The 23,470-nt window shown below is 36.8% G+C and overlaps 1 protein-coding gene across 1 annotated transcript; it reads left to right on the forward strand.

Annotated features, from left to right (window-relative positions):
• The first annotated feature begins 372 nt into the window (after window positions 1-372).
• LOC131251128 (protein argonaute 4A-like) lies at window positions 373-23,242 on the forward strand. The gene is made up of 24 exons (XM_058251660.1): window positions 373-382; window positions 13,872-13,893; window positions 16,131-16,358; window positions 16,451-16,656; window positions 16,792-17,016; window positions 17,104-17,240; window positions 17,356-17,453; window positions 17,561-17,658; window positions 17,772-17,949; window positions 18,041-18,157; window positions 18,259-18,366; window positions 18,516-18,578; window positions 18,660-18,773; window positions 18,863-19,028; window positions 19,118-19,230; window positions 19,320-19,457; window positions 19,624-19,754; window positions 19,877-19,942; window positions 20,999-21,062; window positions 21,160-21,271; window positions 21,665-21,738; window positions 21,931-22,025; window positions 22,137-22,168; window positions 22,804-23,242. Exons 3-24 carry the CDS (start codon window positions 16,140-16,142, stop codon window positions 22,977-22,979), a joined length of 2,730 nt encoding a protein of 909 aa, XP_058107643.1. The 5' UTR covers window positions 373-382; window positions 13,872-13,893; window positions 16,131-16,139; the 3' UTR covers window positions 22,980-23,242.
• The last annotated feature ends 228 nt before the right edge of the window (window positions 23,243-23,470 follow it).

Here is a 23,470-nt window from a genome sequence, read left to right on the forward strand (position 1 = left end):
TGTGATGTTTTCTTCAATTTTAGCTAAAATAGAATACTCGATCCGAACCGTACCCAACCCGATCTGACTCGGTTTCCCTGACCGAGTCGGACTCGGATCAGATTAGGCTAGCACTTGACTGGATTGGATTAAGTCAGGAGACCCGGACTCAGTCCCGGATCAGATCGAGTTCGGGTCAGGCCATGGAAATTTCGGACTGAGTCGAGTTGGACTCAATCCGATCCGACTCGACTCGATGCCCAGCTCTAATAAGTACTAGGATAAATTTCATTTATTAATGACCTTAACAGTTGTTCATGATCCTCAATGCAATATGAGATATGTTAAATTTATTTTTATGAAGATATATTCTAATGAAAGGGCGGTTGCTGACAGAGAGGAGCCGAGCCAAGCTTGGCCCTACTTAACTTGATTCGACTCGTGTATAGCTTTAGCGATAATCGAAACTTTTAAGGTTCGTTACACAATCAAAGAATTATACACTTAGTATGTTTATAATTTATACATAACCACATCAGATGATAAAGAGGTTAGAGCTCCTGATATTTTTACAAGCGATGAAAATATGCTTGACGATGAATACATTTCTTTCTTGGCACAAAAAGATACAAAAAATGAGATAAATAAATCAGAGCTAGATTTATATTTTAGATAGTCAATCGTAAAGCATCCAGACTTAGACTTCGATGTTTTGGAGTTAGATGAGAGTTATTGAAACAAAATACCTTACACTATCGACAAAGGCACAAGATACTATCAATTTCAATTTTAACGATAGTATCCGAATCTACTTTTAGCATGAGAAATAAGGTCATGAGCAAGCATCTGAGCTCTCTTTTACAAAAATAGTTGAAGTATTAATTTATATATTAGATTGGTTGCATCCGATTTAGGAAGGTAATAGTTTTGATATCAAGGAGGATGATGGGGAGAAGAATGAGTCTCAAGATGAGTCTGAACATACAACAACAGCAATGTAAATGATGTTATGTTAAAAATTAATTTTAATTTATTAAAACTTGAAACTTATGTAATATGTTATGTGTACTTAGATGTGATGTTGAGGGAGGTTATAAGTGCAATACAACAATGACTTTTATTTCATTTTCATATTATGCTTTCGTTTATATTATAATTCATATTTCATTACTGCTTTTATCTATCATATTTAATTTTTACTTTTATTTTTTTATATTTTATTATTATTAAAATACTAATTTCTTCAACACATGAATTATAGATATGTCGTCAACTGAACTATCGATCGACATTTGGGACTCGGTTCCTTAGTCCACTCTCAAAAGTCTAGAAAATGAAAAATTTTGTGTAATTTATGTAGGGCCAAGTGTGTTGACAAAACTAATCAGCTCGGGTTACACTTATTATGTTAAGTTGGATATGCAAAACCATATCCTAAAACTCTAAAGGAGATCAATTTCTTTTTTAAGCCCTTATTTATTCAAATAAAAAATCTTCCACATCTATCCAAACTCTTCAAAGTAGAGAAGGAAGTCAGATTATTAGTATTAAAATAAAAACAATTTCGACTCGCCTTGAAATATGGTATGGAAGAAACCTATAGATATCAACGATGTCCTCCAAGACAACATGATATCGAAGTAGGATCAAGTTGCATAAGAAAAAAAAAGAAGAGTAATAGACCATCCAAACTTCTCTCTAGTCTTGGTGTATTTTACAATGTGTTGGAAACTACATATAAATCGACTCATAAAGAAAGTTTGAACAATCTAATTCAAACTATACAAAAACATGATGAAAAACTCTCTTCACCTTCTGATTCAGGAGAAGTGAATGAATATGTATATGAAGAATTAGATAGCAACCCGAGTTGGACAAATGAATCTCCTCTTATGTAATAAATAGCAATATAAACAAAACATGTCTAACGTTGTTGTAAGTTTATAATTGTAATATTTTTACTTTTCAGTTTGTAAGTTATTTTTAATTTTCAATTATATTGTATCATTGATTGAATGTTATGTACAATATTGAACTCGAAAGCTCGACCTTAAACTTGAACTCAAATCGAAAACTAGAACTCGAATTCAGCTTGAAAGTTTGAGCTCGAACTTGCCCCGATCGTTTCTGAACTGTTGACCAAACCAACCCGAGTTAGCCAATTGGGCTCGATCATTGAGCTGAGCCGAACTCGAACTGCGAGTGGTTGTTGACCGAACCGAGACGATCTGAGCCAAGCTTGACTTGGTGTCCAACTCTACCTACACCACAAAAGGCAATGAGGACAATGATACCCATTGTTGAAACCTTCCTAGGGCCCACCATGATGCTTATTTGCCATCCAACCTGTTCATAAGGTCCCAAAGACCTAAATGAAGGGAAAACACAAATATCGACTTCATCCAAAACTTTCATAGCCATAAGGATTTTTCAAAGGCAAGCATTCAATTTTCACAGCTTTAAGCATTGTTAGTTCTAACTTGAGCAATGAAACATAGTATTATATTTATGATCGATTTAACATTGCAATACTAGATAATTAAAAAGTCGATACATGACAACACCAATATACGAAAAATCATGATGAAATTCCTACACATCGCGAGAGGCTAAGATGCTCGTTTCCCTAGGATGAGTAAATGGTTGAATAAATTAAGACAAGCAATCATATAATCACGTAGGTGAACATAAAAAAGTTGTAATTTATATAATAGACTGGAAGATTACACACAATTTCATGGCTAGAAAGTAGTAATTCTTTTTATTATAGATGACAGAATGTAATTGGCCATAGTTACTTGATGACTGGTTGATTACATAAAGATTGTAGAAAGTGATCATAATGCTAGAATGTAATCGACTATGTTTGTTAATCGGTCAAATAATTGAAGTGAAATTTGTAAGAATGAATTCTTAAGATCATACGTTAGCACTCTCTCAAATATCTATAAATAAAGCTAAAAGTGAAGAGTTACATACCAACACCAATCCAATACATCTATATTATACAGCACAACATTGCTTATCAGTCATTCCTCATAAAAGCCTTTTGTTTGGTTTTGGTCTAACTCCTACACTACTAGTTAGAACAATGATGTTATGGACACCCACCTAAAAATGATATTAAAATTATTCATTGACTTTAGTCAACCTTAATCAAACGTATTCACATCGCGTAACACTTGTTAGATGACCATATAGTTAGACATGATAGGACTCGGGCGAGTCTTAGAAGCAATCAACAAGTCAGATTGGCCAATTGAAGGGCCTACTAATCCAATTCCATTTTCAATTGGAAGGGTCTTCTAAGAATTCAAAATGAGCATTATTTCAATAAAGTCACTCCTAGCTAGCCAAAATGGATCAGTTAGGAAAGATCCTTAGAGCAATTCAGAAATTATCTAAAGAATGAATTGACCGACCTATAACCTATTTGACAAAATCTCCACTACTCACTTAAGGTTTTCAAGTATCACAAACCAATCAAACCATATCTATTAGACTCCAATGATACTCAAAATCTATAAAAGTTTAGTCCAAAAGATCTTTGACATCTCCCGAAAATAACCATCGGATAAAATGGACTAACATTAAAATAGGTAAACGACATAGTAAAGTTGCACACCTCAACCCCCAAAGCTTCAAGACCACCATAAACATTAATTGTTGTACCAAAAAAGGAAACAAATCCTACAACCTGCCTTTGAAGGGCCGGTTAAAGAAAGAAAAAAAAAGGCAGTTAAAGAAATAATGACTGCACATATCTTTTTCATCTTAGAGTTTTTATATTCATCTTCTTAGGAATTATTTATAATCATGCTAGGAATTATCCTATATGGGTAGTTTCTAGTATAGTTGAATTTGGGTTCTTGATTAGGGTGATTAGAAATGAATCATTATTTTCATTAATTACGAATACCTCGTGCTATAGATTTAACTAATCCAAACCCTAATCGCCCTATATAAGAAATCTCGTTACTTAACCTATTTCAAAATTGTCTAAATTAACCAAACTAGCTCTAAATCACCTATTAATAGTCCGCTAAACTCGAAACTGTAGAAAGACGTTTGTCTTATTAGGCTTGATGTCCATCACGGACGTTGAGCAGAAGTGTTACGCAAAATCACTTAATTTAGAGTCGAAGGATGGCACATGTGTTGTATGAGGTTAGCTTGAAATCAGCAGGAACTTAAGTAAGTTGTGGAAAATTTGGAATAAATAAAGTCCTCAAGACATAAACAACTTGATTGATATACACATGGCACCAATTAGGCCGAACAATATATAATCGAGAAGCCTAATTAGGAGAAATCTATCCCTACAATCACTAATCAAGTGTACATTTTAACAACATTTGATTGGTCATGAATTTGATTTTAATTAACATCCTAATTTGATATTTAGAAATTAGCTCACCTCAAATACGAGTCGAATTGGATATAACCCCATCAACTTGATCTAATTATTTAATCCAAAAATGACATTTGAAAACTTATAATTCCTTGATCCACTGAGTTAATTCGACTCGGTTTCAACACAATCTCGACTTAATCGGCAAAATGAAATATCATGCCATTTAGACCTGGACTTGAGCTTAAACTCTACAATTGGAATTCTCGCCCAACGGCTAGATCTAAATCAAGCCTAACCCAACTCGGTTAAACTCGACAGTCACTAAGTTAACTTGACTAAACCCACATCTAACTCAGCATCACTCAATACACCTTCTCGCCTTCTTCTTCTTCTCCCCCTTTCTTCTTTTTCTTCTTTCTTTCTCTTAAAGTTTTCATGTCCAACAGATCTGGACTAGACTCAACCATGACTTCGTCCAAGGAACAATTACATCGGTTTGACACAGTACACACAATGAGTTAACTCACTCTTCTCACTTTCTTCTTCAGCCTCTATTTATTTCCTTTTACTTTTTGCTGTGAGACATCTAGCAAGATCTGCATATATTAACAACTCAACTTGACCAGATTGAGTCAAACGTGGTTTGGATTTCAAACTTAGCCAACTCAGATAGCTGAACAGCGTGAGCAACACTCAATTCAACATAAAACTGACGTTGCTCATGGATTATATTTCTTATTCTCTTCCCAAGGTTAGATCTCAATTAGAATTTGGATACTAGATGATAATTAACAGCCTGCCGATGGATGAGTCAGATTTGAAATTGGTGGCTAGCCAATATTGCACAATCCTCGATTTTTGGCGAGAAAGAAGACCTCCATTAATGGCGTATTCTCAATGAAGGTATCATTCTTCGAGACGATTTTTCTAGATGATTTAGATCAGCCCACAAGAGCTTGTGGTCCTTACAAATTGAAACTTCATATGTGTTTCTCGATTAGTTTGGATTTAAAAGCTTTCAGACATTTTTCTAGGGTTTTCGTAAGAAATGAAGAAGAACCCATCACCGTTCAATTTCATTTTCTCCTAAAGCATGCCCTATTTCTCTCAAATTTGTTAGATCGAAAATGAATAGCTTGGATGCTTTGTCTTACAACAAACTCTAAATATAGTTGGCAAGGCAAAACCGCCCGTTGTTTTCTCATTGCTACAAAAGAAACCCTAATCCTAGGGGTTTAGTTAGAGGATTGGAATTCTCTGAATCTTACGGTCGAGACGAACCGAGAAAAATTCACCCAGATTATTAAGTCACGGTCCTTCAACGGTATTTTCATTTTTAGAAAACTTACCAGTTCACACTCAATTTACAGATGAGTTTGTGTGCAGATCCAAGATTGTTAAAACGTGAAATAGTTAGGATTTTGGTTGAATTTATCTGTCTTACAAGATGGATGGTTTAGATCTACCACATGTGACTGGATGGTGGGCCACAATAAGCTAAAACGGACGTCGTCTGTTCAAATCGGGTTTGGGTGGGAACTATTCGAAAGAGAGAGAGGTTACTCTCCTTTTTTGAAAAATATCGAGTCAGCGTCCAGTTTGATTTGAGTTTGGGTTTGATGCACTATGTTGAGTATGAAATATTGTATATTTTCTGCTTGTTGTATATTGATTTTATAAGCATAGATGCACTTAATTAATCATATTACATATGTTTTTTTTTGCGAAATGATTTTGACAACTAATATGAAAAAGATGCTTAAATAAAATATTAAATGCTCAAAGAATGACCAAAAGAAGACTTGAATATTTGGAGATGAATAATGAAGAATTCAAGCGTCAAAGATCCAAGAAAACCAAGTGCAAATGAGAGAGAAAAGACTGGTTGAATCACAAAGTCCTATAACAAAATAAATAGACTGTTCGGTCCCACCTAAGTCGGTTCGGTCCGACTGAATGTGCATAAAACAGTCCAGCAACAAATGGTGATTTTTGAATTTATGTCATTCTATTGATGTTCCTCATGTACTATCTCTTTTACTTATTTCTCTTTTATTTTTATTGCCTCATGTTATGATAAATTGCATATCTTTACATTGGGGACAATGTAGATTTTAGGTTTGGTGGTGAGATTAGAGGGAACTAATCAGCATTTTCTTAGTTTTTGAACAAAAAATATCAAATATATTTAATTTTTAGTTTTAAAAATCTTTTTAAAAATTAATATTTTATGTATCTAAATATATTTGAGTGAATGATGATAAGATATGAAGCAATTTTTTAAAGTCTAGAGTCTAGTTGATTAGTAAATTTTTTAATAAAGTTATCTAATAAATTAATTAATAGAAAATTTAAACATCAATTAAACTTAGTTCACAATTTATGTCTAACTAATATTCTGTAAAATTAACTTAAATTCTTAAATGCTTGACTTGATGATTATTTAAAAGTATTAGGACCTAAGTAAGTATTAGGACCTAAGTCTAGAGATCCTTATTTACCTTAGTATAAAAAGAATAAAAGAACCAGCTAAAAAATAGTAAGAATAAAAAATGGCTACCTATTGCAAGTACTTAAATGAAAAAACAATGAAGAAAAAAGAAAAATAATGATAGTGTAAAAGTCAGTAATGAGAAAAAAATTCAAAAAGCTGGAAAAATAAGTAAAAAGGAGATGAGTTCGGAATTAGAAACTTGTGTTGATCTGTCCACTTTGAGGAAATGATCATAGTTAGCATTATGGTAAAAACTTTAACTATTAATGAAGTATAAGTTTGAAATTCACTGACCACACTAGGAACTTGATGCTTAAATGTATTATGCTAATTAATTAATGAAAGGGAACTGAGTTTAATGGTTTGTTAGTAGGGCTGAAAGTCGGATGGGTTGGTGCTCAACCCTAGCTCAACCCGAAGTTTTTATACCTGAACCCTAACCTAACCCAACCTAACCTCGGGGTGGGAATTCTCAACCAAGCTCAATCCAAGAGGGCTTGGTTGGGTGGATATATGCTAATATTTTCTTTATTACATTAGTATATTATATTTCAATACACATCTTATTTTTTGTACCTATGATTTTATTAATTATATATGTAGTTATTTATCGTAAAGAACTTTATTTTTTCTAAACAAACAAGTTAAAATATAGGACAACTACTCCTTTAAAAGTCGTGTTGTGTAGCATGCAATCTATTTAGGAGAGAAATCTGATGTATCTTGTTAGCTTGAGTCATCGAAAATGACATGGACCATTGAGACCTGATAAGAGTGGAATTTCTCGTGCCTTCAACATAAACGAGCCATACTCAATTATAATTTGTAAGTAACGTTTATATCAATCGGGTTCGGGTTAAGTTGACCCTAACCCGAACCCAACCCAAGTTTTATCAAGTTGGTGTTTGTATAGCCCAAGCCTGCGACCAAACCTGATATATCATGCTCGAGCCTAACTTAATGTCGGGTTAGCCACAGATCAGTCGGGTTGAACCCACCCAACTTTCATCCCTATTTGCTAGTGATATTAGGTTCTATACTGACATAATTCATCCTTATATCTTTGATTCTTACTTGCATATGTATAGGGCTACACAAAATGCTATTTTTCTGAAAAATGGTTGAATTTTAGATATTAGATATTAGTTTTTCACATGTTTTTCTTGAGATTAGCAAAATGTTAGTTGGGGTATGTGTTAAGTGTGAAATATTGTATATATTTTTCCTTTGTTATACATTACTTTTATAAACATAAATGCACTTAATCAATCTCATTACGTATGTTTTCTTATTCGAGGTGATTTGGAGAGCTAATATGAAATTGACGGTTAAAGAGAAGATTAAATGTTCAAAGAAAGAGAAGATTAATTTGGCTATGTTCGATGCCACTAATGCCATGTTTGGTGCAGCCTAAGGAAGATAGAGACTTCATATGTAAATCAAAGAAATTCGGTTGCAACCGAGAGTTAATTCGATGCGACCGAAAGCTATGTTCGATGCAACCGAAGCTTATCATCGACTGCAGCCGAAGTGTAACAAAAGTGCGTAAATTGAAGTTAGTTACAATTTTTCCTATTTAAATTAATATTTTAGGTTTTCTTACATACAAATTAAGATAAAAGGTGTAAAGTAATGAATTGTGGAGTCCTGCTCCAATCATTCGATTGTAGTTAGTTTTTATATTTTTCTTTTGGAGTTTTAGTTCAATTATATTTGTATTGACTAATCTCTTAGCTATGGGTAAGAGGTGAAGCTTGTAATTATTCTTAATGCTTTATTTATTTTTATTTAAGTATTTGATTTGATTTTCGAACAATTCATTCATATTTGGTTTGAGTAAAGATATATCTTTAGTTTACTTTGATCTGTTGTTAACTCCGGGTACATTGGATGCTTAGGAAAACTAAAAATAATTTCTTATTTAGTTTACAAGGGATTAATTTGTAAAATTCATCGATCTATCGTAGACTATGTGGATTGAAATTCAAATACGTTTTGATACATGAATGATGATTTAACGCTCCATTATCCGGCTGGATATGATAGAACTTCAATTCCAGTTGAGTTATATAATTGAATCAAGTGAATTAACATTAAGATATAGTTATAAGTGAATCCTTAGTGCTCTAGTATTTTATCCATAATAGTTTTTTTTCTCACAATTACTCCTTAAACCAGATCATAGTAGTTAGTTTACTCCTAGTTTTAGTTCTAAAGTATTTTAAAAATCACACAATTGCAAGTCCATGTGGGTACGACCTCGGTCTCATCGATTTATTTCTACATCACAACTCTGCACTTGGGGTTGTCAACCCTTGGGTTCGATTACTCTACAAGTGCACTAATCCTGATGCACTCACACAACAAAAGTGGGTTTCATAATGATACTCTATGAAATTTACTCAGTCCATTTGCTTTGCAGGTTCTAATTAGGGCCTCTGACTAAAGATCAAGCATGTCCAAAGCTCAGGTGGGCTATACTTAGATAATATTGCCTTATTTATGGATATTTATCAATCCAACAATCGAATTGCTCACAAAATGAATGTCAATGGTTAGTAACACCTGAGAACTGAAAATACGAGGTGTTAAATGATTACATTCATACATATTCATGCATTAAGCAAGATTAAGTTGGGAATTAAATATTATGCTAGTTTGTGTTATATTTATAAGGAGTGGATTGTATTTCATTATGTTATACTTTGAATTATGATTTAGATGTGTAGTTGGTATTATACTTGTGAATTATAATTTAGATATTATGATTTCTTGAATTGTACTCGTAAAGTGTGAATTATCTCTTCTCATGATTTGCATGTGGTATCCTCTTATATTCTACTTATGAAATATAAATTGTACATCATTGTATTCTATTTGTAAAGTATAGATTGAATATTGTACTTTCCTGAGTTTTATTTGAATATTACTTTTAACTATTGCGGTGCCTCGATAATTTTGAGGGGTATACGTTATTGGGATAGCCATTGATGTTATCAAAACATATTCAATGCACGATATGTATATGATGTGTAGGTTGGCGCTCATGTGGAGCATGAGGAGCTGTTTGATCTTGCAGTAGATTTATTATTTATAGGTTTCTTTCATATTTGCTCTAATATATTTTTTTAAATTTGTTTTGTCTAAGTTATTGGTTTGTATAAGTCATATGGGTAACCATTTGTATAACTGAAATTTATATTCAAACTTTCCATTCATATGTGGTTTGTTTTCCCTTCGATGTGATGCTCACTTTACACACACACACACACACATATAATTATGAAATATGTGTTATACATGAAGGTTAACACTCGAGATTTTGAAAAACAAATATTAAACTCGAGTTGCGAAATTTGGGATATTACATTCAGTTTTTGGATCATACTCTAAAATTAGCTTTCAATGCGGATGGACAACATGGATGTAGCCACATACATCAAAGTGAGCCACGCAATCAAGTGCCCCACCCACCTCAATGGATCCAGGGTCTCACCTAATTGACTCCCTCGACCGTCTATGCTTAGGAAAGTCTAATAAAGAGCATTAAAGAATAGAGGCCAAGTCTCTCGTGAAAAAAAAGTATTATGTGCACAAATTAAGCATGGGACTAAAGCGAAAAGTGAGTTAAGTATCGTGACTCGCACATGATATGTAAGCATGATGCTTTTTCATTGGCACTGCACATTTACTAGCAATATTTAGAATTCTTGTAACCTCTAATTAGGGGGTAATTTGTCTCATTTGTGCAAGTGTTATGATTCAAGCAAATAATGACACCTAACCATTGGGAGCCAAGTCATCTAAGAAAACCTATTTTATATGGTGGTGTAAAATACCCAATCCTTGTGGAGCCACCATATTACATATGTAAACCTACTTCATTCTAAGTCGGTACTATTATTTAAACCATACATGCAAAAGATCCACTCAAAATAGTCATATGAGCCACACCAGTGGAAATAATAGAAAATTGGTCTTGAAAACTATCTCACGTGGTGTGAGACCCTGAGTTTTGGATCAGGCTTATTTTTGTACCTTCCCTTCATCCACACCAGTCGCACTTGATGAATGGATTTGAGCATCAAGTTAAATTTGATTAATGGTTTGATGAAAGATCTCAATGACTCCACACCAACCTACGGAAGGCATCCAATCCCCATTTCTACCTCAAGACTCGAGGTAGATTTCCCGCTAAAGCCTTTGGCAAGTGGGGCCCACCATGATGTTTGTGGGAAATTTACTTCGTCCATCCGTTTTGTGAGCTCATTTCATGACTTAGACTAAAAATAAGCATGATCAAAGACTCAAGTGGGCCGCACTAAAGGAAGAGGTGGGTAGGGAAATTGCCACCGTTAAAACCTTCTGGGGGCGACAGTGATATTTAAATAATGTCATTAATATTGGAATGAACTGAAAACACAAATCTTACCCTGATTAAAAACTTCTGTGGCCCGTGAATATTTCAACTGTGGACGTTCAATTCTCACATTTTCGGCCCACTTGAGTATTGGATCTAGCTCATTTTTTATCCCATGTCCTAAAACAAGCTAACAAAAAGGATGGGCAGGGTGGATTTCTGAAAAATATCATGGTGGCCCCACCTAGGTTTTCAGCGCAGGAACTTCTTGCAAAAAGGCTTTGGCAGGAAATCCGCGTCCCACAAGAGTTGTGTATGTTGCTGATTTTTGTTCCGAGGGCCTTAGAATCTGAGGACAGAATATGATGGATGGTCAGAGTAGTTTTTACATGTACAACTGGTGGGCCCGACAGAGTGTTCTACCTATGCGTAAAGCAGGTGATGTAGGTGATTCCGGTCGCTCTCCTTGCTACTTTGCTGGAGTGGGCTCAACCTGTCTAACTAAGGAAGTAGGCTTTGGATGGGCTAAAGCCCAAGTGGACCATCCCAGCCCAGTTTTACCCAATAGCACCGTACTTCTGAGTTCTTGGATAGCCCATCGCCATGTCCATGGTTTTAGGGTTTGCCGCTGGAGATGCATTTTGAAATTCAAGGGCATTATCGTCTTCCCAACACGTAATTTACCAAAATACCCTCCTCTTTTGTAGTGCTCTCGAGGTTAGCCTATGAGTACACTTTAGTCCTTGTGAGTTGGAAGTGGTCAACTACACGGGAAAACTCCTACGGCAGCTCGGTACCATAAAATATTGGTGACTCTTCAACGGTACACCTGCCATGGTTTTACGAAAATCCAAGCCGTCCAAATGCTAAACCAACGATGGATGTAGGATGATTGAAGAAGTACACTGAGAAAATAATATAAAGTATCTGATTTCTTCTCTTTTGAATTTGAACTACAGATCATTTTACTTCTAACCTTCCATTTGATAGCCAGTGTCTTACGATTGATCGAACGGTGCGATTTTAGTGAATGACCCATCACAACGGGACTCGCAGATTGAACGGTCTCAATAGCTGTATGTCGGTGCCACACGAGAGAAAAGGCGCCGCACGAGGTTGTATCTGATCTTTGCGTACTTTCTCTCCCCGTCCTTCTCTACCATTAAGTGTAATCAGGTCACGGCAGAGGGGGCTAGGTGCGGCCCGGCTCACCCAAGGCCGTGAGGCCCTGGGGTCCACCTTGATGCATGGATTCCATATCCACGCCGTTCATCGGTTTTTTCGGATCATTTTAGCGTTGAACCCAAAAATAAAGAAGATCTAAATCTAAGGTGAACCCTACTATTGGAAACAATAGAAAGCAATGGTGATTGAACGCACTATCATTAAAAGTTTCTAAATGTTTCAGTAATGTTTAGTTACCATCCATCCCCCCGTTTAGAACGTCACACAAACCTGGATGAAAGGAAAATCAAATAACAGATTGATCTAAAACTTCTGTGGTCATTAATGGTCAATAACCGCTTCTTCTTATGGCATGGTCCACCTGAGAATCATATCTGCTTCATTTTTGGGATCATAGCCTAAAATGATCTGGAAAAACGGATGTACGGTGTGGATAAATAATAAACACATCAAGGTGGGCCCCACGGTAAGCGCCGCACTGTCGTGGGTGAAGCTGGGGCCGTACCTAATCCGCTCCAGTCACGGCTAAAAGCTCTGTGAATTTACCGCATCGCAGACAGTACACGTGGCTAAAAGGATCGAGGCCGTTGATATGGGGTCCACCACATGCGTAGGCGTTATTTGGGAAAGTGAAGGGATTGGACTGTTCCAGCAATCCAATCAGCGCCCTGCTAAAGCAACGGTTAGAATTCAATTAGTTCACTTCAAAAAATCTGGACCGTTAGAATGAATCAATCACTAAAATTTTTGGTCTATAGCCATTACACATTGTGGGCCACCAGATGAACGGTCCTGATCACGAAACATCTTTGTCGAAGGAACTGAATACAACATCCATACGGAGACTTACGAGTCAGTAATCGCAAACAAGTAAAGTTCTAATTGCTCATCTTTCGCCGTTTTATTTGGCATTTCTTTTGTAAGAAAGTGGAGGAATTAAAGGATACACCTGCACGTTTGGAGGACCACACACGTGAAAATAATATTCCATCACAGCCGTCTAAATCATAGGCCTCAATGTGATAACTGATTTCTATAAAAATCCATACTAGTCCAAGATCTTTATCATCAGAATCACTAGTTGAAAAATGGACCGTTGGATAGTTTTCTTATATCCACTTAATGGACTTAAATAAAATATTATAATTTTGAAATAAATATGAATATATATCGTATATTTCAACTCATTCAAATTTGGACGGTATAGATGAGCAATCAATGTGAAAGGTGTACACTGGACTCGCGCAAGCTTTTGATCCTCCGTGCTCCTCTGAAGTATCAATATTTATTTAGGATACGGAGTTTCTCCAAAAAGGGTATTTTCGTCTTATGAAAATACGGCGACTCCGGAAGAGCCTGCACCTCAGATCCAATCGTACACGTGTCGTCTTAGATCTGACATGGCATGCAACCCTCCGTACGCCTCGGCAACAGTATTAGTAGCTGCTCACGCGCTCCTGGAGAGAGAGAGAGAGTAGAGAAAGGAGAGAGCAGAGGATCTTTTTCTCGTTCTTGTTCAAGGTATGCTTTTAATTTTTACTTTAATTTTTATTTTTATTTTTATTTTTTAGGGTTTCTCTTTGCAAGTTTTGGTAAGAACTCTAGGGTTGGATCTCAGTATCTTCAGATTTTATCCCCTTTTCGCCTCTTTTTGAGCATCTGTTGATGATTTTCTAGTTATTTTGAACCTTTCTATGCTTTTATTCTCTTGTTTTGACGGGTGTTTTTTCGTTTCCGAGCCGATCCTACATTATTCGAGCTGCATTGCAGTTTCATCCGATTTCCTGCCGCTTTTTTTCCTAGTTGATTCCTTGGACGTTTTAGGAAGGTTTTATGTTTTTTGGAAGGTAAATAGAGGGTTTCACAGAAATTTCAAGCTATTTTAGGTAGTTTTTTTATGCGCTTTATGCTGTTTTGGGTTTATTGGAGGATATCCGAGTACATTCTACATTTTCTTGTAAATCTCTGAGTCTATGTAGGGTTTGTGGTTGTATTTTCTTGTTTTAGATAGAGATTCTGCTATTTCGAAGATCTGCTTAGGTTGTTCTAGCTATTTGTGGTAGTTTTGCTAGGTTTTGATAATGAAAAAAAATTTGTGCTGATATCTGGCCATATGAACTGCATTACAGTTTAATGCGATTTTTCGCCTATGTTTGTGGTAGCTGAAGCTATTTTGATGTTTCTTTCTGTTGATTTTCTGAAGACCATGCTTGTAGGATTTTTTTTCTTCTGATACGCTGAGTTTATTTAAGCGTTTTTTTTATTTTTCTTTTGCAGTGTTTAGTCGATTCTTGGGCTGTTGTAATGAGAATCTCCCTTTTTTATTCCTTTTTTATTCCTTTTTTTTTTTTTTGCTGTAGTTGATGGTAATTTCCTGTTTTATGTTATTTTTCTGCATGTTTATGGTATTTGGAGCATTTAGCTAATATATGCTTTTTCTAGGAGGGTTTCATTTGTTTTTGGCTGTTTCTAAGATAATCGTATGGAATGTATCATGAAGTTTTTGGTATTTTTAGAGTAAATTTGTGAATTATTGTCTATTTTCTGCATTAGATGAGGGTATTGTGGTCACTTAAGCATGCTACTTTTGTAGATTTTCTTGCTGATTTTAGGTTGTTTTTATTTATTATTTTTTATTGATAGGGTTTGGGATGTGGATGAGATTAATGAAGTTGTTGTACTAATTTCGTATTTTTCGTTTTCGTTATTTTTCTAGCATATTTCCTTAATAAAAAAAAAAGATATATCTGGATAGCTCTTTCCGTATCTCATGCTTAAGAGGTTTCCTTTTAGTTTATTTTCCCCATCTTGGAGTGGTTTCCATTCAATTATCCCTCGCCTTCTCAGCAATTAGTTTATGATCCAGTGTCAGCTGGCTGACCTGAAAGCCAGTCAAGGAAAATCTGCACCTGGACCTGTGGAACCAAAAGCGCTCTTTTTTTTTTTTTTTCCTTTTTTCTTTAGGCGTGTAATTGGCTTCCTTTTTAACTGTAAAAGTTTTTTTTTTTAAAAAATTAATATCATTTTTATGGTGCGTGTAGATATGCCCTGTGAAGAGGTGCGATCAGGATGCCTTTTTTCTTGTTCAATTTGATAGTCAATGCACTTTGGGAGCTTCTTGAATCTCATTTTCAAATGATTTGGGATGGAAAAGCAAAACCATTCCTGCTAGGAAAGAGACATCCTTTGCATAGTGATTTTTCATGTCCATGGCCTTAATGGGTTGGTTCAAATCATTGTCTAATATAATATTCTTGTCATGGATCCATAAGGTAAAAAGAATTGAAGGATCATGCCTAATATGGTTAGGGATTTTTTGTTGCCCTCGTTGGTTTGTAGAATAGATGTGTGGCCATGTCTGTCTATGAATCCCCAAACGAGCTTTGGGGAAATAATCCCTTGTTTCCCCTGGACCTCTCACACTCTAGAAATTTGCTTTGTTATTCTTGCTTCAAAGGTTTCACACTTTTTTCTTTTGTTATTCTTGTTTTTTATTTAGTAAATGCTTAGCTTGTCTTGTGGTTTGAATGCTATCTTCTTGAGGCTGCTATAATCTGTATTGAAGTTCCTGGTGAAGTTGTTCTTTATGTGACGTCTGTTGCTACTGTTTTTCTAGCATCTGTGATGTTGTAGCTTTTAAATGTTTAGACTACTAGACAACACTATTGTGATTAACTTTCTGGTTTTTTTATTAATGTAGTCATTTAGGTGCGAATTTCAGACTGGTTTTTATTGTGTTTTATATTTTTTCTCTGTAGATCTAGGAGATGGAGTCAGCACAGCCTACAGATACAGAAGAACCGGTGGTTTTGCCGCCGCCTCCACCCGTCATACCACCAAATGTAGTTCCAAAAAAAGTCTCAATGTCAAATCGAGTCCCAATGGCAAGATCTGGTACTGGACGGAAAGGGCAAAGTATACAGCTGTACACCAACCATTTTAAAGTTGGTGTCACTAATGTTGATGGTTTTTTCTCTCACTACAGTGTAAGTTCCCATATCACCTTGAAACTAATATTTTGAGAGTGTGTTCCCATTTCCCCCTTAAACTTCTTTTGTCTGTTTTCCATGGCAAGCAGGTTTCACTCTTCTATGAAGATGGCAAACCCATCGATGGGAAGGGTATTGGAAGAAGGTTGATTGATAGAGTTCACCAGACTTACCATACTGAGCTTGCTGGAAAGGATTTTGCTTATGATGGCGAGAAGAGCTTGTTTACTGTTGGAGCTCTTCCTCAACAAAATTTTGAATTCACTGTTGTGCTTGAAGACATGTCCTCAAACAGGTACACTGTTATGTTTGTTGTTTGGGGCTCGCCTTTTATGACCTATTGGTTTTTACTTTTTGTACATGCTCCCATGATGTTTACTCTGTTTTTGTACATGCTCCCATGTTTACTCTGTGAGTGTTCCTTATCCAGGACTAGTGGGAATGGCAGCCCTGGTGGTAATGACAGCCCTGGGGAAGGAGATCGAAAGAGACAGAGGCGTCCATATCAATCGAAGACATTTAAGGTTGAGATTCGTTTTGCCGCCCGAATCCCAATGAAAGCCATAGCGAATGCTCTACGAGGTCATGATTCAGAGAGCTCTCAAGAAGCTTTAAGAGTGCTTGACATCATACTAAGGCAGCACGCAGCAAAGCAGTACGTAATTTCAGTTTTTTTATTATTGGCATCACTCTTTTTTTTTTTTTCCTTTAATAAAATTGTTAACATAGCTGGTAATTCCAGAGGATGCCTACTCGTACGGCAATCGTATTTCAACAATGAGCCTCGCAACTTCACTGACATAGGAGGTGGTGTTGTTGGCTGTCGAGGTTTCCATTCTAGCTTCCGCACCACCCAAGGAGGCTTGTCTCTGAATATTGGTATCTCCTTGAACTGTTTGTGGACGTGGGGTTATTGATATCCATGTGTTTCTTAATTGCAGCATGTGATTGACAATATCATTTTCATCACTTTTTCATCAACTACCATGTGCAGATGTGTCTACAACAATGATTATAAAGCCAGGACCTGTTGCAGATTTTCTAGTGGCTAACCAAAATGTTAGACATCCCTCTGAGATAGATTGGGGAAAGGTAAGCAAGTTTCATTCCTAAGTGAACACTCAAAAACCTGTTGTCTTAATTGATTGTGACCTTTTGTCGTATGTTTCATACTTCTGGTCCGTTTTATTTCATGCCAGGCAAAGAGAATGCTGAAAAACCTGAGAGTGAAGACAAGACCTTCTAATATGGAATTCAAGATTGTAGGACTAAGTGAACTTCCATGCGACCAGCAGCTGTAGGCTTCTTAAACCTTTATATAATTTCCTTGCAAGCTATCAACATCATATTCCTTGATCTTTTCTTTGTGGCTTCTGATTCTTGATTACTTTGACCTTGTTTCATTTTTAGGTTTACACTAAAACAGAAAAATGGAAGAGATGCCAATGGTGACAGTCCGGTGCAGACAGTTGAAATCACAGTTTATGACTATTTTGTCAATTATCGCCATGTAGAGATTGGTTATTCTGCTAGTCTGCCATGCATTAATGTTGGGAAACCAAAGCGCCCCACCTACTATCCTCTGGAGGTCTGTGGGAAGATATTCCTTTCCTTTTGGCAAACCTGGAGCCCTTCTTTCTGGCTATATGTATATTGATTTTCGTTGTTTTATTTTCTAGCTTTGTTCCCTAGTCTCCTTACAAAGGTACACAAAGTCTCTGTCCACTCATCAAAGATCATCTCTTGTGGAGAAATCTAGACAGAAGCCTCAGGAAAGAATGAGGGTGTTGACTGATGTAGGTTATTTATTTCATTTTCTTGTCATCCTGAATTCATTACCATGAAGGTTATTGTTGATTTACTGGAGTGCTTTGGCATCTGAATTGACTTCCTGCAGGCATTAAAAGGTAATAACTATGATGCTGATCCAATGTTACGGGCGTGTGGTGTTACAATCAACACACACTTCACTCAAGTAGAAGGACGTGTACTAACTGCACCAAAGGTCTTTTTATTTGTTTGTTTGCGAAGATTTCTTGCATATTCATTGTTTCTCTTTCTTTTTGTACTTTTGCCAGTATTTCTTTTCTTCTGTTGTAATAACTATAAACATCATCTGCTGATTCTACTTATTGGTACGATTATATGCTACAGTTAAAAGTTGGTAATGGAGAAGACTTCTTTCCTCGGAATGGTCGCTGGAATTTTAACAATAAGGTTTTCTTTCTCACTTCAATCTCCTATCTGCTTGTTTAGCTGTGATTGTTGATCCTGACAAAATAGTCATCTCCTTGTTAGAAATTGCTGGAACCCACAAAGATAGAACGTTGGGCTTGCGTAAACTTCTCTGCACGTTGTGATATACGGAGTCTTTGTCGTGATCTTAGCAGATGTGGCGAACAAAAAGGAATTGTATGTTCTTTCATACCCTGTATTCTTCTTACTATGAATTTAGTTGTTTCAGCTGTTTTGTTGGACCCTTACAATTTGTTATATTTCAGTTCATTGATCAGCCATTTGATTACTTTGAAGAGAGTCCTCAGTGGAGGCGTTCTCCACCTACTGTTAGAGTGGAGCAGATGTTTGAACTGATCAAGACAAAACTTCCTGGAGCACCACAATTTCTTCTTTGTGTTTTGCCAGAGAGAAAGAATTCTGATATTTATGGTTGGTTTATCTGTTTATCATTTTGTAATGAATACTGTTATTTTTGTTCTACTTTACATTTAATGTATGAGTTTGTGCCATTTCTGAAGGTCCATGGAAGAAAAAGAACCTGTCAGAATTTGGTATCGTCACTCAATGCATTGCGCCGCAAAGAGTCAATGACCAATACTTGACAAATGTTCTTTTGAAGATAAATGCCAAGGTGAGCTGTCACTGAAATATCATGTCCCTTCCCTTTGGACTTTCAGGTGTGATCTCTGTCTAGCTGACAACCTCCTTTCCTTTCAACAGCTTGGTGGAATGAATTCCTTACTTGCAGTTGAACACTCTCCTTCCATTCCCCTGATTTCTAGAGTTCCCACAATCATCCTGGGGATGGATGTATCACATGGTTCCCCAGGCCAGTCCGACGTGCCATCAATTGCGGCGGTAAGATAAGATGCATGATTTTCCTTTTCAACTGTTAGTCATAGAGTGGCAGTAGACTTGTTTCAATTTTCTGTCAGATAATATAGATTCATCCGTGCATGCAACCAGATTTTGCTGCTTCTCATTATCTCAACGTTGTTCTATTTTTCTTTATTTATGCTCTTAGGTTGTCAGCTCTAGGCAGTGGCCCCTGATTTCTCGGTATAGGGCATCTGTGAGGACACAGTCACCCAAGGTTGAAATGATAGATTCCCTGTTTAAGCCCACCTCAGACACCGAGGACAGTGGCATAGTGAGGTCAGTAAAAAAGTTTTTTTTTTTTTTTTTGGAGATGTCGGCGCAAAAATGTTTTTGCAATGAGATAGTCTGATGTGTAGATTTCATGAGTTACTGATGGGATATTTATTGTTGGAATCTAGGGAACTTCTACTAGATTTCTATATGAGTTCAGGGAAAAAGAAGCCTGACCAGATAATCATTTTCCGGTATGTTCTTGTTCTTATTTTTGGAAATGTTTTTTTTTTTTTTTTTGTTTTTGGGAGGGCCATTTCTGGATTGTATTTCCATAGCCTTTGGTTGGTGTTGTAGAATGATACCATCTGACACTCAGCATTTGGTAAGCTATATATATGTATATGTGTGTGTGTAAACATATATAATTGTTTGCTGGACCAACCATTGCTCTCTCTACATGCACTCTTAAATGCAACTGTAGGATATTTGAGCTGCGTCGTGGCTCGGATCCTCGTGTATGTTCTAGTTTTGATGTTGTTTGCGTCCTGCTAGATGGAAGGTCAAAAAGGTTTAAAAAAACATCAGAGTTGTGCATCAGTTTGGATCTACCATGTAGATGACCTGGACCCTAGATTGGACCGTTAACAATCAGGTTCTTGATGCATTTATGGAAATAATTGCTGTTTTAAACTGCCTGCTCATTTTAATCAGGTGTGGTGTTATCAGGGTTTGATCAGCCCGTTGCTTTGGACCTGATTATCTATATGATAAGTCCAACTTTATATACAGCTGAGATGTCCTAACCATGTGGCAGGTCATGTAGATCACATGTGAAGCTCATGTTTGAATGCTGAATGGTTGAATGCATGTCTAGCTACCCTACTCATCTGCATCTGAGCTCTTTCTAGGTTTAATGGTGATGAGGACTGGGTTTCTAGGTCTGTTGATTTTGAGCTGTAACAGATCTTGCCTTAACCTTCAAAGGAGAGAGAGAGAGAGAGAGCGAGAGAGAGAATTTTTTAGTCTTAAGATCTTACCTTCTGTTTTGCTTTACTATTCTTCCTCATTTTAACTAAAAGAAACTATTTGAAGTTATGCTCTGATTGACATGTTTATACATTTCAGTAATGCAGCGTCTTTTGGGGATGAATTTGTAGGTGCATGAAAAGATTTTATAATACCGCGGAGTTGTAATGAAACGGAATATTCTAATAGTTATAAAATGTATAAATTCAATACTCCTTTCCCCATCCTGTTTCAGTTTCAACTGTCTCATATTTTTGCCATCTGTTCTTTCCTTTGAATAGGGATGGAGTGAGTGAATCACAATTCACACAGGTCTTAAACATCGAGCTGGATCAGATTATCGAGGTATTCTTGCCATGAATAATTATCAAAGCTACAAAGTGTACCTGTCTAAAAAGAATGCAGGGTCGTGATCTTTTCACCTTTATCTTTATCATTGCAGGCCTGTAAATTCCTTGATGAGAACTGGTCACCAAAGTTTACAGTTATTGTGGCTCAAAAAAACCACCACACTAAATTCTTCCAGCTTCAATCTCCGGACAATGTTCCGCCTGGTTAGCCTCTTCATAAATTTCTTGAAGAAAAGAGTATTGAAAATAAAATTTTCACTTAAATCCATCATGGTTGTTTGTTAATGCTTTAGTGGGATGCTCATCCCATGTAGAAGTTAGTGCAAAGGAGATGATTTTTCTTTTGGGGTAGCACTGGGCCTTACACCTGCCCCAAAATATATCTCATTTGCCTTTGGTGCTAGCAAATCGTGTTGATCTCTGGAACTGAGATCTTCCACATGAGCATTGAATTGCTTTTATTCTCAGCTCCAAATGGCTATTATTATCTGTGTACATGAACATTTTATGCTGGAAATTTTGCTTCCTGAGCTGGTTCAATGTGAATTTTCCTTTTATTTATTTATTTATTGTTCTTTATTTTTTTTACTTGTACAGGCACTGTTGTGGACAAAGCAATTTGCCATCCGCGAAACCATGACTTCTACATGTGTTCACACGCAGGAATGATTGTAAGATTTGATATGGAGCTGACCTTTTCTGTTAAATTGTGGGAAGTCACCATCCATCCTGCCCTTGATTGATTGCATCACCCGGTCTTTTTGATTGTGCTCATATCCATACACAAGCAGAAAGAATTGGTCCACAATCAATCAAGGTGGGTATGGATTGCTTACTCTTGCATCGTCTTTTCCTTTAAACAGGGAACAACGCGCCCTACTCACTACCATGTTTTGCTGGATGAGATTGGTTTCTCCCCTGATGATCTCCAGGAGCTTGTGCATTCATTGTCGTATGTGTAAGTAGCCTTTCCCTCCACCTCATTTGTATACAGTGACTTTATTTATGTCCCTTGCAATGTATGGGTAAATGCTGAAATTATTCATGGTATTGCTCTGCATCTGTTCAGATATCAGAGGAGCACAACTGCGATATCAATCGGTAAGTACCGTGTTTCTGTTATGTGGTAATTGCCTATTTTATGTTATGAGGGGTTTTGATTACTATCTCCCTGTCAAAGTACTCTTTTGAGTTTTAGGGCTGCAACTCGGGATCAACCCAAACCTTACTTACCCAAATGTGACTTAGGGTTGAGTTGTGGCTGGGTTGTTGGCTTCCTGGCTTGGGTTAGGGTTGGAAAACTCCAAAATGATTTGAAATCTGGTTGGGGTGGTTTTAACTAATTCAGGATGGGTTAGGTCTGGTAGGGAATAGTGTCTCATGGGTTAAGCGTAGAGGAATTCAGGTTGGGTTCGCATTAGGCAGCCTAGGTTGGAATTCAGATTGGGTCGGGTTGGGGGTTGACCCTCAACCTGGCCCAACCTGCCCTTGTCAACACCCAAGTTTGTTCGAGTTGGGACCCATTTTTTAGCTATACCAACCATAGTTGGTTGGACCCAGCCATGGATCCGCAATTTCCCAAATGTCTGATCAATGTTTTTATAGAGCAATCAGTGGCCTGCAATAATGTTTTAACCTATCCTTGGAGAAATGTGCACCTATTCTCTTCTTCTTTTGGTGAGAACTGTGCAGTGCATTCAATCATAATGTTGTTTAATGATTTTTTTCCCCTGCAGTTGCACCGATAAGCTACGCACATTTGGCGGCGACGCAGATGTCACAGTTCATGAAGTTTGAGGATATGTCGGAGACGTCATCTGGCCATGGTGGAATTACATCTGCGGGGGCTATTCCAGTGCCGGAGCTGCCAAAGCTTCATGAAAATGTGAGCAGCTCCATGTTTTTCTGCTGAAGTAGCTGGTAGGTAGGGTTGGTGAACAAAATGACTTTTTGGAGGGACACGGTGGACCTGGACAAAAACATACGGTTGTAAATAGTTCTGTTTCTAACTGCAGGCTACGTTAAACCTAGACACCACCCTGGGTGGGTGGTGCAAACTGCATTATGCGGTTTTGGGTTTTATTAGTTTTTGGACTGCTTTGGTTGCAGTTGCACGAGTCACGACTTGGATGATTTATATGGCTGAGGTAGAAGAACAGTGTTAGTTTTGCTGCACGGATGGTGTGTACATGGCTTTGTTGTGTTCTGCCTAAAACAATTTCCAGCTGTCCGTTTGGACAAAAATCCAGATGGCTGATGGAAACGGTCATTGATTTGGTGGTTATGGCAGGTGGCCTTTGATCTTCTCTGTGTTCTCTGCCTAAAACAATCCCCAGATTTGTCCGTTTGGACAAAATCCAGATGGGTGATGGAAACGGCCATTGATTCGGTGGTTATGGCAGG

The sequence above is a fragment of the Magnolia sinica genome, chromosome 7 (assembly GCF_029962835.1).
Source record: "Magnolia sinica isolate HGM2019 chromosome 7, MsV1, whole genome shotgun sequence".
Lineage (NCBI taxonomy): Eukaryota > Viridiplantae > Streptophyta > Magnoliopsida > Magnoliales > Magnoliaceae > Magnolia > Magnolia sinica.

Coding starts and splice junctions, on each gene's coding strand:
- LOC131251128 (XM_058251660.1), top strand. CDS start 16,140: ATGGAGTCAGCACAGCCTACAGATACAGAAGAACCGGTGGTTTTGCCG. Junction 16,657..16,791: donor GAAGACATGTCCTCAAACAG/GTACACTGTTAT, acceptor TTCCTTATCCAG/GACTAGTGGGAATGGCAGCC. Junction 21,063..21,159: donor AGCTGGATCAGATTATCGAG/GTATTCTTGCCA, acceptor TTATCATTGCAG/GCCTGTAAATTCCTTGATGA.